Source organism: Dendropsophus ebraccatus, chromosome 14 (genome assembly GCF_027789765.1).
Source record: "Dendropsophus ebraccatus isolate aDenEbr1 chromosome 14, aDenEbr1.pat, whole genome shotgun sequence".
Lineage (NCBI taxonomy): Eukaryota > Metazoa > Chordata > Amphibia > Anura > Hylidae > Dendropsophus > Dendropsophus ebraccatus.
Genome location: NC_091467.1, coordinates 40,593,496 through 40,610,875, shown reverse-complemented (window position 1 = coordinate 40,610,875; position 17,380 = coordinate 40,593,496). Strand labels below are relative to the sequence as shown.

Below are 17,380 nucleotides of genomic sequence, written 5' to 3'. Positions count from 1 at the left end.
AGTAGAATAAATAAAATGGTTTAACAGAACACTTTGGCAGCAGATAAGTTATCTTGATACAGGATTGTGTTTCCTAAATCTGTGCTGATGTAGAATAGAGGTAGATGTAGCAGTACTGGTAGAGTTTAGAGTTGAGCAGTGAAGAAAAGAGGAGGGGAGTTTGTCAAGGGAGCCCCACCCAATGTAGTTGTGTACTCTGCCAGAACTTTAGAAAGAAGAAGACTTGAGAGATACTTGAGAGATACTTGTGCCCCTATGTTGTTTGACCACTTTTTGCTCTACAGTGTCGGGGTACCCGTCCTTCTAAGGTGACACAAGCCCCAGTCCTGAGTGTACCAGAGTGTAGCTAAGTGTCCGAAATTTTCAGGTGTCACCCAAGCTGCGATATAGAGTGCGTAGACCTTTGTTACGGTAACTTTGCTCTATCTAGGTCAGTTCCTCTTGTAGCTGAGGATACTGCCCTGCACTCTTTAGAGACATTCTCGCGTGGGCTGGGTTATTCCCCCGACTTGTCCTCCTTGTAGTGCCTAATTCGCGGGACGTGAGTTTGGGGCAGGTTGTGCCATTTTTTTTTCAGAAGTAGGATAAAATTTGCAGAAACTCCTGGGTTTTACATTGCATCCGAAATGGCTTAGATTTTACCTCGCTGACACCAACTTGTTTCCTGGTGACAAGGAGTCAATTGAGGGGAAAAGTACTTAAAAAAGGATGTACTCTCCCTTATAGACCAAGAAGTTTTGGTCACAGTTCCAGAGGAAGAGCTGGGCCAGGCTCTATTCCTAGTATAAACACAGAACAATACTTACTGGGTAATTATAAATCCTTTCTGATTCCTGCCCAAAGAAAGAAATTCCTGAGTATCATCCTGGACTTGGCTGTTTGAAGGTCTTTTCTTCCAGAAGAAAATATCCTAAAACTGACAATGCTGATGTAACGTCTGTCATCCAAAATCCAGTGATATCCATCAGTAGGGGTATATCTCTTTGGGGTTATTTACGGCCTACATTCCTGCAGTCCCTGTCATTCCAGACAGAGGCAGAGGTTTAGGCAGAAAAATTAGACTATCCCAAGATACATTAGATGGCCTATCCTGGTGGCTAACAAGGGTTCATCTCTTTTTGGGTATTATCTGGGTAGCCTCATCCCCAAAACTAATCATAACCAATGCTAGCCTAGTCCTGAGGTATAGTGTACTGTTATGGATGCACCTCAAGAGTGCTGTCTTATTGACTGTCTGCTCCAAATTGCAAGTTATAAGTTTATAGTGCGCACTGAGAATCAAACACCCTGACACATTGATGGTTAAGGTGGATCTCCTTTATTCAAAGATGGCAGCCAGTTTATATACCCTGGGGTCGTGTATACTCTTGTCAGTACTTTATTGGCTGAGGTACAAAAGGAGTTAGTTACGTAGTACTAGTGTTACTAACATAAGCTGTAAGGAATGTAACATAGTAACATAGTAAATAAGGTTGAAAGAAGACAAGAGTCCATCAGGTTCAACCTAGGAAAATCCTACTGTGTTGATCCAGGAAGGCGAAAAACCCCTATGGGGCAGAAGACAAACGCCCCACCACAGGGAGAAACTCCCCCCCCCCCCCTCCCCCGACTGCAATGGCAACCAGAACAATCCCCGGATCAACGTATCACCAGAAATCTAATGCCCATAACTTGTAATATTATATTTTTCAAGAAAATCATCCAGGCCTCCCTTGAACTTATTTAATGAATCAGCCATGACAACATCATGTGGCAGAGAGTTCCACAGTCTTACCGCTCGTACAGTAAAGAACCTGCGTCGATGCTGATGATGAAATCTTCTTTCCTCTAGACGTAGAGGATGCCCCCTTGTCATTGTTACAGACCTAGGAGTAAAAAGACCACTACAAAAATCTCTGTACTGTCCATTCATATATTTGTACATTGTGATCAGATCGCCCCTAAGACGTCTTTTTTCTAGCGTAAATAACCCCAAGCGTGATAACCTGTCCTGGTACTGTAACCCACCCATTCCCTTTATGACCTTTGTTGCCCTCCTCTGCACCCGCTCTAGTTCAGCTGTGTCCTTCTTATATACCGGTGCCCAAAACTGTACACAGTATTCCATGTGTGGTCTGACCAGTGATTTATAAAGAGGCAAAACTATGTTCTCATCTTTAGCATCTATACCTCTTTTGATGCACCCCATTATTTTATTAGCCTTGGCAGCTGCTGCCTGGCACTGATCACTAAAGTTTAGTTTACTGTCCACCAATACCCCCAGGTCCTTTTCGGAAGTAGTTTTACCCAGTGTTTTATTATTTAGCACATAACTGTACTTATTATTTCTATGGCCCAAATGCATAACCTTACATTTATCCACATTAAACTTAATTTGCCATTTCTCCGCCCAAGCCTCTAGCTTCTCCAAATCCCTCTGTAATATGATATTATCCTCCTCTGTACTGATTACTTTACCCAGTTTAGTATCATCTGCAAAAATGGAGATTCCACTCTGTAGCCCCTCTACAAGATCATTAATAAAAATATTAAAAAGAAGTGGACCCAACACTGACCCCTGTGGTACCCCACTAGTAACTAAAACCCAATCTGAATATGTTCCATCAATGACCACCCTCTGTTTTCTATCACACAACCAGTTACTTACCCATTTGCATACGTTTTCCCCGAGTCCCAGTATCCTCATTTTGTAGACCAACCTTTCATGCGGCACAGTATCAAATGCCTTTGAAAAGTCCAGATACACAACATCCACAGCCTCCCCCAGGTCCAGTCTATAACTTACCTCTTCATAGAAGCCGATCAGATTAGTCTGACCGGACCGATCCCTCATAAATCCATGCTGGTGCTGCGTCATAAGATTATTTTCATTAAGATACTCCAGTATAGCATCTCTTACAATCCCCTCAAATACTTTACCTACTATAGATGTTAGACTTACAGGCCTGTAGTTTCCAGGATCACTCCTTGACCCCTTCTTGAATATTGGTACCACATTAGCTATGCGCCAGTCCTGTGGAAGAATTCCTGTCGTAATAGAATCTTTAAATAATAGGAATAACGGTCTGTCCAACACAGTATTTAATTCTTGCAAAACTCTAGGATGGATACCTTCTGGGCCCGGTGACTTATGGATTTTAATGTTTTTAAGGCGTTTCCCCACTTCTTGTTGTGTTAGGCAGGTGATATTTATGGGAGGATTAACATTATCCCTAGTCATATCGTCTGTTATGGGATTCTCCTCTGTGAATACAGTAGAGAAGAATGTATTTAGTAGATTGGCCTTTTCCTCTTCCCCCTCCACCATTACACCCAGATTATTTTTGAGGGGACCAACATTTTCGGTTTTAAGTCTTTTGTTATTTATATAGGTGAAGAACATTTTGGGATTTGTTTTACTTTCTGTGGCTATCCTTCTTTCTGTTGCTATTTTTGCTTCTTTTATTTGCGTTTTACACATTCTATTCTTCTGTCTATAGTTGCTCAATGCTTCCCCACTACCTTCTTGTTTTAGTTGTCTGAATGCTTGTTTCTTATCATTTATTGCACCCCTTACAGCTGTAGTTAACCACATTGGATTTCTCTTATTTTTACTACGTTTATTCCCATATGGTATGTGTCGTTCACATGATTTACCCAGGATGCTCTTAAATATGTCCCATTTCTCTTGTGTACTTTTATTTCTGAAGGCATTGTCCCAGTCTATGTTCCCAAGGTCCTCTCTTAGTTTTTGGAAATTAGCCTTCCTGAAATTTAATGTTTTTGTAGCCCCTCTGCTAATCATTTTATTGAAGGATAATTGAAAACTTACTATGTTATGGTCACTATTACCTAGGTGACCCCCCACCCCTATTTTTGATATTCTGTCGGGCCTATTGGTTAAGATCAGGTCCAGAAGGGCCCCCCCTCTTGTTGGTTCCTCTACTAGTTGGGAAAGGTAATTATCTTTTACTATTTCCAAAAACACGCTTCCCTTCCTGGAGCTGCAGGTTTCTGCTTTCCAGTTGATATTTGGGTAGTTAAAGTCCCCCATAATAATGACTTCCCCCTGCTTCGCTGCCGCATCTATTTGTCTTATAAGAAGATTTTCTGATTCTTCCACTATACTTGGAGGTTTATAACTCACTCCTATAAGAATTTTATTATTCTTTGTCCCTCCCCTTATTTCTACCCAAAGAGACTCCACATTATCATCACATATATCCTCCCACAGAATAGGCTTAAGGCATGATTTAACATATAGACAGACCCCTCCCCCTTTCTTATTTTTACGGTCATTTCTGAATAGACTATAACCCTGGATATTAACGGCCCAGTCATAGGTCTCGTCCAGCCATGTCTCGCTTATCCCCACTATATCATATTTCTCTTCAACCATTATGAGTTCTAATTCCTCAGCTTTATTAGTGAGGCTTCGAGCATTAGTATACATACATTTAATATATTTGTCCATATTCCCTTTCCTTTTATCACTAGTGACTATTCTAACCCCTCCCGCCGCTCCACCCCCAGTTCCATAATCTAGGCCCAGCTCTCCATCTACTCTGTTTTACTTACTATATTGTAGTTGCCCTCCCCCCCGGTCCCTAGTTTAAACACTCCTCCAACCTCTTAGCCATCTTCTCCCCCAGCACGGCTGCACCCTCCCCATTGAGATACAGCCCGTCCCTACCGTAGAGCCTGTAACCGACCGAGAAGTCGGCCCAGTTCTCCAAGAACCCAAACCCCTCTATCCTACACCAGCTCTTGAGCCACTTATTTACCTCCCTAATCTCCCGCTGTCTCTCAGGTGTGGCTCGTGGTACAGGTAATATTTCGGAAAAAATCACCTTGGAGGTCCTAGTTTTAAGCTTCCTGCCTAAGTCCCTGAAATCATTTTTAAGGACCCGCCACCTACCTCTAACTTTATCATTGGTGCCAATGTGCACCATGACTGCTGGGTCATCGCCAGCCCCTCCCAGTAATCTGTCAGCCCGATCCGCGATGTGACGAACTCGAGCGCCAGGAAGGCAACACACTGTTCGACGATCCCGGTCTTTGTGACAGATTGCCCTGTCTGTCCCCCTAATAATTGAGTCCCCCACTACCAGTACCTGCCTGGCCTGCCCTGAACTCCTGTTTCCCACCTTACTGGAGCAGACACCCCCCTGGCTTTCAGAGGCAGTGTCCTGCTGCAGCAATGCCACGCCTGAATCAACATCCCCCTCATCCGCCAATTTGGCAAACTTGTTGGGGTGTGCCAGATCAGGACTGGCCTCCCTCACACTCTTCCCTCTACCCCTTTTTCTAACTGTGACCCAACTAGCTGCCTCTTCCTCCTGTACCTCCATGCTATCACACTCTCCCCCATCTACCCCTTGGAGTGCTTGCTCAGTGAGAAGCAGACCCCTTTCCAGTTTGCCAATGCATCTCAATCGTTGCAGCTGCTCATTTAGATCCAGGATCTGGGCTTCCAAACCAGCAACATGCACACATCTCCCACAATGGTATGCACCCTCGATCGGTTGATCAAGGATTGCATACATCGCACAAGATGTACATTGGGCCGCATTGTCAAACATGGCGCTCATTTATATGGGGATATTATGTATAAAGAAAGAAAAAACAAACAAGCAACAAAAGCAAACAATGTGTTCAAAAGCAAATAAACAATTTGTTTTCCTCTAAAACTCCCCGAATCTAAAGTCCCAGAATATTAAAGTCCCACACTTGAGACAAAAACACACTTTAGATCAAAAACTCACACGCTCCAAAACTCGCTCACAATACAATATAGAAGTACTTAGCTTGCAGAGTTTGTTGCTTCTGGCTCCTGTGTTGGAGAGACATCTCTACTTGTTTAGAAGGTCAGCACCATATTGTAATGGCTGCACTAAATATACAAAATATCACATCCTTAACAATACCACAGTAAGTCCTCTAACTTCAGAGAATTGGCACCTGTCCTTCGGGCTATTCAGGCCCTCAGTGATAGTATTAAGGGATCAAAATACAAGGATCGTTCGCGCAGTGCCGCTTAATTTGTCATGATCTGTAAAGGCACTGCAAACAAGCGCTGATCACTGTCTCACTGTCTCAATGTGATGTCTTGCGCACCTCCTCTCTCCACCGATCTCTGCTCAAAGAATTCTTTGAGTGGAGAGCAGTGGAAAGCAGAGGTGTGCAAGACATCACAATGAAACAGTTGGGATTCCGAGCGGAGTCTGCGGCACAAGTTCTGCTGAGAATTTCCCCCTGTTTCGCTCAGTGTTAGCGGACCCTTATTCTTCCTCTGGTCTGTCTCCCCCAGAGCCCATTCAACCAGAGCTATTGCTAATACCTGGGCTGAATGCAGTGATGCCTTTTTGGTCTTCGGCTTACACCTTCTTCCGTCACTATAGGTTGGACCCTGCTGACTATTTGTATGTTTTGTCTGCAAAGTGTTGCAGGTGGTTGCCCCCCACCAAGTAACTTTCTCTGGTATTCTGGTGGTGCTGCAATGTGAAAGGGAAACAGTAGGTACTTACTACTAAGTTTCCTCAAGTACATAACAGCACCATTACATTAGCATCCTTCTTGGTAATTGCACTGGTGGAGCACTTGAGTGTGCAAAAAAAAAAAAAATGTGTTCCTGGTGATGGTTATCTAAATTTGTGATACATGTACTAATAAGAAAGGAATTCTTTGGTCTTTGCAATCACGGAGGATGAGAGGAGGGACAAATCTAACCTGAAGATAGCCCCTATAGCGCTTGAGACGCTGAGGAGGAAGGTATGTGTCCAGAAACTCCGTTCTGGAGCATTGTTACGAGCACTGCCATGTCATCTGGTCCTCCCCTTCTAATCATAATCAATGGAGGGGGTGAGCCGGATGACACAGCAGTGCTCCTGATGGTGCTTCGGAGCGGAGTTTACCCCGAATAACAGCATCGAGGAGTAAAGCAAGACACATACCTCCTCATACCACCTCCTCAGCATCCCAGGCGCTATATGGGGCTATCAGAACGTTAGACTTGTCTAACTTGCAGATAGTTCCCCTTTAAACAAAATGAAACAGAGGAATGTTTTATGCATCAGTGAGTGTCTTGACTTTAACTCAGGCCTTGACCATCCCATCTACTCTGGTACATGTTGTGCCAGTCACCCCTTCAGATATATGCATCTACACAAAAAAGCATTTTACTGAAGTGTCATTAGGACTGAAACCACTATCGGGGACAGAATGTGTTTTCATTTGGCAACAGTAGAAAACCACCAAACATCACGAGTGACCATAATTTTGGGGGGGCATTCTGTTTTTTTCTTGGGAAAATGTGGGGCACAAAAAAAAATATTGCCCTGCCCTGCTCTGCCGCATATCTCCCTAACATCCTCTCAGTGACTGATGGCTGGTAGCTGTGTATGCAGACATGCAGAAGCCTATCAGTTACCGTGAGGAAAGCAGGGAGAAGCTGGAGTAAGTGCTTCGTTCCTAGTCAACTATTTTCTTAGTTTTCTCCTGTTGGTCAGACTGCACAGTGTCACCTGTTAAATTAATATCACTAACAACTATATAGATTGCTACTGGTTATTTAAATAAATTTAGATCATTAGGTAGCAGCAGTGAGAATACCATACAAAAGAATCGTAATTTTGGTTGCACCTTTTAATGGCTGTTTTTAAAGTTTTGCAGTAAATTTAATTTATCTACTTTTTTTCCTATACAGATCTCTCATTTTAAGATTCCCCGTTACATTGTCTTTGTAAATGAATATCCTCTTACAGTTTCTTCAAAGGTAGGTGGATGCGACATAGGCCCTGCAATAAAATAAGGCCAACATTTTTTTGGAGGACATATAATAATATAGCTGTCTTAAAGGGTTATTCTTTATCTTGTTTTCATCCAAAGACACATAACTGTGTTTTTAATAATAATGCTGGTTTCCACAGAATTTTTACTTTTAGTTATTTTGTTTACCTGATGTTGGAATATCCCTTTTCATGAAATGTCCAGGATAATGTAAAAAAAGACAGCGCAACACCTGTCTGTGGACACTGTCTGGTATTGCAGTTTGGATCCATTGATTTGAATAGGGATAAGCTGCAATAGTAGACACAGATCATGGAAAAAATAATAGCACTGCTAAATTAAAGGGGTTATCCAGCGCTACAGAAACCTGGCCACTTTGTTCTAGAGACAGCACGTGTCTCCAGTTTGGGTGGGGTTCTGTAAGGGTCCATTTACACAGAAAGATTATCTGACAGATTATCTGCCAAAGATTTGGAGCCAAATCCAGAAATGGATTTGAAAAGAGGAGAAATCTCAGGCTTTCCTTTATGACCTGATTTCTGTTTATAGTCTGTTCCTGGCTTTGGCTTCAAATCTTTGACAGATAATCTGTTAGATAATCTTTCAATGTAAATGGACCCTTATGCTAAGTTTACACGGAGCGATAATTGGCCCGATCGCACGATTAATGATTTCGAAGTAACGATTTTTTTTATAACGATCAGCGTTTAGACGGTACGAAATATCGTACAGAAAAAGAGTTTTGCGATCGTGTCCGCAACCCGCTGCCCCCCCCCCCCCCCCCCCCCCCCCCCGCTCGCAGCCCGGCCTCCTTCTCATCCGCAGCCCGGCCCCACGGTCAACCGCAGCCCCCTGCGCCGCTCCGATCGCCACCCCCGACGCTCCGATCGCCACCCCCGCCGTTCCGATCGCCACCCCGCCGCTACGATCGCCACCCCCGCCGCTACGAACGCCCCCGCTCCCGCTCAGATCGTGGCCCCCGCCGCCGCTACGATCGCCACCACCCCCCCCCCCCCGCCGCTCCAATCGCCACCCGCCGCCGCTCAGATCTCACCATTCTTTGTTGGTGGGAAAGCTTTCAAAATTGTATGTGTATTTATAGATAGATAGAGAGATAGATCGATCAGCCAGACCACAGCTTTTAGAACAGAGTGTTGTTGGGCTATTCAGACCCCTAACAATCATTAGAATGAGTTAAGAGAAGTGCACAAGTGTCCAGTCCAGTTTCAGCTGACGTGCTCCATTACAAGTCTATGAAGCCACCCTTTGCAACTAGATAGAATCAAGTGCAATAAATCAAAAGTGTTCATCTCCGGGCTCGATTTATTTATCGGTCAAAACATTGAGACCTTGTCTGATCAAAACTTTTGTTGTGTCTGTATGATATTTTGACAGAATTGTCAAGGTTAAACAACACCTATAAAGAATTTAGGGGAAGTGATTTCTGACAGTCTAAAAACCAGTCACCAGTGAAACCAGGTGTGGGGAAAGCTAATCGTATGCTGGGCTTGTAGCTAGAGGTATAACCAGTAGGAAGAAGGAGATTGTGATCCCGCTGTATAGAGCTCTAGTGAGACCACATCTGGAATACTGTGTCCAGTTCTGGAGACCTCAACTAAAAAAGGACATTGATAAAATAGAGCTGGTCCAAAGACGGGCTACAAAAATGGCAGAAAAAAAAGAAAAAATGCGCTTTACACCATAATCGTGCTGGACATTTTTGATTTTCCCTTTACAAAAATGGCAGAAGGTGTGAGGCATAAACCATATCAGGAAAGAATTAAGGATTTGAATCTGTATAGTCTGGAGGAAAGAAGAGGGGGGACATGATTGAAATCTTTAAGTATGTTAAAGGACTAAATAAGGTTCAGGAGGGAAGTGTTTTAGTACAAGACTGAACTTAAAAACAAGAGGACACAGTAAGAGGTTAGTTGGGGGAAAGATCAGAAGCAACGTGAGAAAATATTACTTTATTGAAAGAGTAGTAGATGCTTGGAACAAACTTCCAGCAGATGTGGTTGGTAAATCGACAATAACAGAATTTAAAAGGGCAGACTAGATGGATCAAGTGGTCTTTCTTTGCTGACAATATTCTATGTTTCTATTGTAGTCTCCAGGAGGGGGGATGGTTTAATATATTTTTTATATGACCGGATAACCCCTTTAAACACCTATGCAAAATGGGCAAGAATAAATAATAAAATGTAGAGTAATGTAATGTGAAACTACATTTTACTTTAAAATATATATATATTTTCAATAAATATTCATAAATTTCATTTTTTCTTTTTTCATGTGCTTTTTTTTTCAGGTACAAAAGTTTAAACTGAAAGAAATTATGGAGAAACAGCTGAAATTATAAGGAGGATAGAAAAAAGAGCTGAAATGATGAGCAAAAGTAGCCGTCTATTTCTTTTTTTTTTTTTAATCAATAGATTTTTATTATAATTTTGTAAGTTTCACATAAACAAACAAAGAATTCCTCCAACCAGTAGGGTGGAATTCCGACAACAAGACATATGAACTTGTAGTGAACGCATACATGTCTGGTATACAGTCGTGGAAGGACATTAAGAAAAAGAAATGAAGAAAATTTACATATACAACAAAACAGTACAATACATCCGTGGTATTAGTGGAGTATGGAGTAAATAATGAGTGTAGGTGTCAGAGTATAGAAGTACTCTAAGTGCCTCTTTAGCGTGGTACATATTTAACAACCAAAGCAAAGGTACTATTATATTCACTGAAGAAAGTGTCTGCTATCAATCCAGCAAGACCAACGATGAAAGAATTTCTGGTAGGTATGGGTCAGAGTAGCATATAATTTCTCATAAGAGACCGATGAGTTCACTAAGGCTATCACTTCATTAATGTGAGGTGTATTGGGACTTTTCCAATGTCTTGTGATTTGTCAGTTTCGAAGACATGAGAATATGTGCTATTACTGTACGAATAGTGGGGTGGAGTTCCTGTATATCAATAAGCAAAAGAGCCGTTTGGGAGTCTTTAGGGAGTGTCACACCCGTAACTTCTCTAATGATATAGAATGAAGCATTCCACAATGGGGTTATTTTAGGACAAAACCAGAGTACATGGGCTAGAGTTCCTATGTGGCCACAATCTCTTCAACAGTTTGGGGATACAGTCGGGTAAATAGTGTGCAATCTAGCAGGATAGAAATACCATCTGTAGAGTGACTTAATCATTGCTTCCTGGTGGTTAATGCTTCTGAATGATCTATAGATAGTGTTCAAAGCACATTCCCACTGTGAGGGAGAAATAGATATTTGGAGTTCAGTTTCCCATTTTAAGAAAACAGGTGGTTTTAGGAACTGCCTCTTGTTTTGTAGGATATTATAAAATACAGATATTCCTTTTATCTTACTCCTAGGGGTTAAGAGGTAGCGGAGGGCTAATCTATTCATAGTGAGGTTCCCCAGAGGATTTTTTGTGAAAAAGCTACGTATTTGTAAAAACTTATGAAATTCCTTTTTAGTGAGGTTGAATGTTGTAACCAGGTGGGAGAAAAGGAAAGTATTGTCAGGGTCATAGAGTTTTGCAATAGATGTGATCCCTTTTTGATACCATGATTTTAGCTGTAGGTGTGGTATGGCATATTCTAAAACATCCAAAGGTAGGTTGGATGTTAAGCATTTGGTTACATCTGATTTTTCCAACAGCAACAATTCCCAAGCTTGCATTGACGCCCGGGTGGTAAGCAATTTTGGGGGAGTACATGGGATATTACTCCATTTACAAATTAGTCTACATTTCAGTAAAGGCATATCATCTATAGCTGTCTCTATATCTACCCATGGTTTATCTTCCTTATTATTCCACCAGTAGTATAAGGGATCTAGTAATGCTGCCCAATAATAATCTTTCAAATCAGGTAGGTTGACCCCTCCTCCTTTCCTATGTCTCACTAGTATTCTCCTTGCTATTCGTGGCCTAAGTTTGTCCCAAACGAATTGGGAGAGTTGGGCAGTGGCCCTGGAGAAAAAGGACTGGGGGAGGGGGATAGGGATGGTGCGGAAAAGGTACATTAATTTTGGGAGGAGTAGCATTTTATATGCCGCTATACGACCTAGCCATGAAATATAATAGATTTTATATTGGTCTATATCCTTTTGTAGCTCTTTTAGTAGGGAAGGGAAATTACAATCATATAATAATTTAGTTGGGGACCCCAATTGGATTCCTAAATAGGTTATGGAGGTAGGTTGCCAGTCCAGGGGGTACGTCAGTTTCATAGATTGGAGCATGTCGTTAGGTATATTAACCGGTAATATTTGTGATTTAAGATTATTTACTTTGTAATATGAGATGGCGCTGAATTGGTGTATAATTTGGAATATTGCTGCCAATGATGTAGGGGGGGTTAGTGGACATGAGAAGGACATCGTCTATGGTTCTATGGTCAAAACAAAAAATATAGGGGAAAGGGGGCAGCCCTGGCTTGTCCCATTTGACAGGGTGAACTGGCTTGATCTCATCCCATTAGCAAAGACACTTGCAGCTGGATTAGAATACAAGGCTTTAATACCAGGGAGGATCTTTCCCTCAAAACCAAATTTATGTAATACTGAGAATGCGTATTGCCAGTTCACCCTGTCAAATGCTTTTTCTGCATCCAGTGTTAAAAAAGTAGCAGGGATATTATCTATTTTCTATATTTATGAGTCTTCTAGTGTTGTCAGGGGCTTGTCTTCCGTCGGTAAACCCTGTTTGGTCACTCTTGACCAGAGTAGGGAGAATATGTAACAATCTAGTAGCTAAAATTTTGGCATATATTTTAACGTCTCCGTTGAGTAGCGAGATTGGTCTATAGTTAGAAGTCTGATCAGTGGGTTTCCCTGGTTTAGGGATTGTTGTTATCAGGGCGGATAGCATCTCCTGAGGGAAAGAGCCCGTGGTCATGGCGGTGTTATAAATTGTGGTGAGATGGGGTAATAGCGTAGTAGCAAATTTTTTATAATAAGCATTGGTAAGGCCATCGGGTCCAGGGGCCTTGTGCAGGGGTAAGGAGTGAATAACTTTAAGTATTTCATCTGTTTGGATATCTTTATTTAACAATTCTAAGTGTTGGGGGCGCTAGTTTAAGAAGGGTTAATTTATGCAAAAAGTCATCTATGAGAGACTGGGAGGGTTGGGTAGTAAGAGCGTCAGAGTTCAAGTTATATAATGCATGATAATAATCTTTGAACGCATTGGCTATACCATGTGGTGACAATATGGAGGCACCAGTAAAGGGGTGTTTAATGAGAGGGATTGTTTTCTTGAGAGCTTGTTTTTTTAGTTTGTTAGCTAAAAGTCTGCCAGCCTTATTATCTTGGGTATAGAATGTTATTTTTGATTTTTGTAATGTAAGTTCGTATTTATAGAGGAGGAGATTACGGAGATGGAGATGTTGTGTATAAAGCTGGGTAGATATTGCGAAGGAGGGAGACCTTTTGTTTTCTAATTCTAATTGTTCTATTTTTTGGGAAGTGAGAAGAATATCCTTTTCTCTTTGCTTTTTTAGTCTGCTACCCAGCTTAATAAATTCACCTTTTATTACGGCTTTGTGCGCTGTCCATAATGTGAATGGGGTTATATCAGGAGTATTGTTGATGTGAAAATATTCTTTTAGAGTTTTCTCCAGGGCCTCTGCAGAATCTTTATTCGCTATCACTGATGAGTTAGACCTCCAGACAAAATCGCTAGTTTTGGGGTAGGTTTCGGAGAGGGAGATTAATATGGGAGCATGGTCTGACCATTTTATTGTGCCGAGTGAGGAGGAAAGAGTACGGTCTATCAGTCCCCTGCCAATCAGAAAGTAATCAATCCTTGAGTAGGATAGGTTTCTAGGTGAGTAACAGGTATAATCACGTTCTTCAGCGTGTTGTAGGCGCCAGATGTCATATAAGGCATTGTTTTTGGCAAAGGGGTCCAGATAGAACGAACGGCCATCCTTTTTGTTAGTAGTGTCTAAATGGGGATTAGAAATGGAGTTTAAGTCACCACATAGTATAGTTTCCCCCTTCTTATGTTTATTAATCTGCTTCATTAATCTGTTAAGGAAGCGGCCTTGTTTCTCATTGGGGGCATACGCATTTACAATGGTGTAGTGCATATTGTTAACTGTACATACTACAATTATAAACCGGCTTTGGGGATCTAAAATAGTATGATGAATGGTCAGAGCAAGCGTGGATCTAAACGCCACCATAACCCCTCTTTTTCTCTTTGGAAAGGAGGTCAGCAATATTGTGGGAAAGTGCTTGTTTGTTAGGGAGAGTGGAGACGAACCCCCAGAGTGTGTCTCCTGGACACAGACTATGTCTGCCTTACAAGCAGACACTTCCTTCCAGAGAAGGGAACGTTTAAACGGGGAATTAAGGCCCCTAACATTCATAGAAAATAGATTTAGCCCCATAGTAGGAATGACTTTAGGGTAGCGTAGAAACACTTTGCTCTTTGACCATCATCACAAGTACCTTTAAGCTTACATAAAAATAGATACCACAAAAGGATGTAAAAAAGAAAATAATGAACAACATAAATTGCATAGAATGTTTGGTGATAACAGAACATGGTGAAAAAAATTGGCAACTCAAGGTAGCCTCTGTGGGGGTAAGAAAAGTACTCTCTCAAATCATGAGACTAAAACAACGTAACTGCACCCCAACTCACAAGTCTAGCGAATCAGTCTGGTGTTTTGCGGCGCACAGTGTGCCATTCCGGATCCATCTTCTTTGGAGCTGTCTTAGGAGGTCTTTGTGGCAGAGGTTCAGGTGGGGAAATTTCCCAGGTCTTGAGAAGCTCCATACCTTCTGACGTTTTCGTGATGATATGCAGTGTGCCCTTACGGTGGACCAAAATCTTAGTGGGGAACCCCCATCTGTACGGAATTGAGTGGTGACGTAGAATTTGGGTAACCGGGCCCAGGTCTCTACGGGCCTGCAGAGTGAGGGCGAAGAGGTCGATGAAGAGCTTCAGCTTAGAGTAGGGCTCAGTGAGTGGCTGTTGCAATCTGGTAATATTCATGAGCTTCTCCTTCGTCTGGAAGAATGTAAATCGTGCGAGCACATCTCGCGGTACAGTGTCCGGGAGGGATTTGGGCTTTGGGACCCTGTGGGCCCTATCAATACTGAGCTCATATTTTTCCAAGTTGGGAATCATAGTGGTCGTGAACTTTTGGATGTAAGGTACAAGTTCATCAGTAGGGATGTTCTCAGAAATACCTCGAAACTTAACATTGTTGCGTCTGTTTCTGTCTTCAGCATCTGCGGCCTTAGTTTTCAGGGCTGTCACAGTGTCGTCTAAGTCGTTGTGGGCATCTGCCAAAGTGTTGTATGCTTTTGCATAGGACGCCATTTTGTTTTCTACATGCGACACTCTATTACCCACATCTTTAATTTCAGTGTGGTATGCTTTCAGCATGTCATCTAGTTCTTTTCTCAGTGAGACTTTATAAGCACATAGCATCTCCTTCATAAGGGTATCAGACAGAACAGTATTACTGGTCTGGAATTCTGCAAATGCATCACCAACATGGTTGTTGCTCACCTCATGAGGCTGGTGCTGCTGGCTGAGACCATCGGTATAGTTGTTTGTCGGTTCTGTCAGTCTTTGCTTCTGTTTGACCGGACTTGTTGACGGTGATGGGTCACCTGATGTGTGTGACAAGAGCACAGAGAAGCGGGAGCCGGAGTCAGGTTGTAGGTTGAGCTGTATGGGAGAGAGGCTGAATTCTCCGCCATCTGTACCACAGGCCGCCATGTTGTCTCTCAGGGGAGGAGACGCCGGAGTGTTCCACCTTGACGGGATATCAAAGGTAAGCGTGGTACCTGCTCCGGACTCACCGGCGCTGAGGACAGCTGCCGTAGAGGATGTTGGTGAGAGAGCTATTGCTGGAGGAGATGCCGCTTCTGAGTTCTTCACCGATGACATGCTGTCGGCGCCATCTTTGTATGCCGAGTCTATGGTAAAGAAGTGCTGGATGGGTCTGCTCTTGATGGATTTGCGCCCTTTATGCACCTTTTGCCTGCCTGATGGTAGCTTATTCATCCCTGGGGTCCGGGATGGGTGTTGAGGTTAGTCGCTGGCAGGATGGAACAGGATTGTGAGCGGTTACAGCAGGAGCTGCAGTCTCATGCGGCCATCTTGCTCGGCGGCCAAGCCACGCCCCGTAGCCGTCTATTTCTCACCCTGTTTTTCACAAAGAGACTTCATATGACCTAACTCATGTCCTGCTAAACCGCCTTCTCTATTCTATTCATTTTGGAGATGACATGGATTGCAAGAATGACAGCTTCTATAGCTTGCTGTATCCAAATGTCTTTAGAGTAAGAATGTCCTTGAAGAGGTACTCCGGGCTGGGGTTATTTTTTTATTGTATGGTCGGCGAAGGGGTGAAAATAGAGGTCCCAGATCACACCGCCCTGTTCTCCCTGCCGCTTCCTGGTCTGAGCTGTGCCTTGAGACGTGAGCTGTGCCTGTGCCTTGAGACCAGGAAGCGGCAGCCGGACGGGAGAACAGGGCGGTAAGTGACCGGCGGCCTCTATTTCCACCCCTTCCCCGGCCATACAGTAAAGATAACCCCAGCCCGGAGTACCCCTTTAAAGATAGTTCTCACAATTCTTTTTAACCTGATACTTTTGTTAGAATTTTAATGCTTAAATGGGCTGTCACCAAAAAAACACTTTTAATATGTCTCTATGACAAATTGAAAGTGTTTAGCGTTTGGGGTCTGAGGGTTCCGAATCTGAGTGATGAGAAGAACAAGATGGAAAAAAGTCAGCGCATAATGCATTCTCTCCTGGCTCCATGTCACAAAACCGCAGTGATGACAGGTAATGCTTGCATGGAGAGACAGGGACCACTGGAGTGACTGTAGGTTTTACAGTGTGTAAGGGCTATTTTTTCCTTTAATTATTTGATAACATTTCTAGCAGTTGTTTTAAAATCCTAAACGACCCTTTAAAGGAGACCTGTCTCCCCCCGCTTCACACACACCGTATTGCAGTGAATTTTCTGCAGCGGATACGCAGCAGATACGCTACAGATACGCAGCAGATTTGATGTAAATAACTGAACACAGCATCAAATCTGCACCATCATATCTGCTGCAGATCTGCTGCGCATCGGCGTGTGTGTTAGCACCCTGAGGGTGCTAACACACACAACCGATGCGCAGCAGATTTGCAGCAGATTTGATGCTGTGTTCAATTATTAACATCAAATCTGCTGCGTATCTGCAGCAGAAAATTCACTGCGATACAGTGTGTGTGAAGCTACCCTTAATAACTATCAACCAGTTATCACACCTTGGGGAGGGGTAAGCCACAGCCAGATAGCTTTGATGGCGACTTAGATGACTATCTTAGAACAGAGGGTCAGGCAGTGATTTTTCATTACACCCAACCACTGTCAGTAGATTCTCAGGAGAGCCCCATACACCTTATACTAACAGTTGAATGGCCTATGGCCTCAATATCTCTCTGCGCCACCACTGCACAGCATCTGTGCAGATCTGGGAAGAGCTCTGAGACTTATGCAGAGCCCTTGTTATATAGGGAGGTAGGTAGAGGCGGGGATCCAGAATGTTACACACCCTAGGTTACTC

The 17,380-nt window shown here is 42.9% G+C and overlaps 1 protein-coding gene across 1 annotated transcript in view; it reads left to right on the top strand.

Annotated features, from left to right (window-relative positions):
* Window positions 1–16,842, top strand: part of ACSF2 (acyl-CoA synthetase family member 2) — a 75,323-nt gene extending 58,481 nt beyond the window's left edge. Inside the window, exons 15-16 of the mRNA XM_069951679.1 lie at window positions 7,685–7,753; window positions 10,079–16,842. Of these exons, the coding sequence (XP_069807780.1) occupies window positions 7,685–7,753; window positions 10,079–10,129 (120 nt within the window). The 3' untranslated portion in view covers window positions 10,130–16,842. The remainder of the gene's footprint in view (window positions 1–7,684; window positions 7,754–10,078) is intronic.
* The last annotated feature ends 538 nt before the right edge of the window (window positions 16,843–17,380 follow it).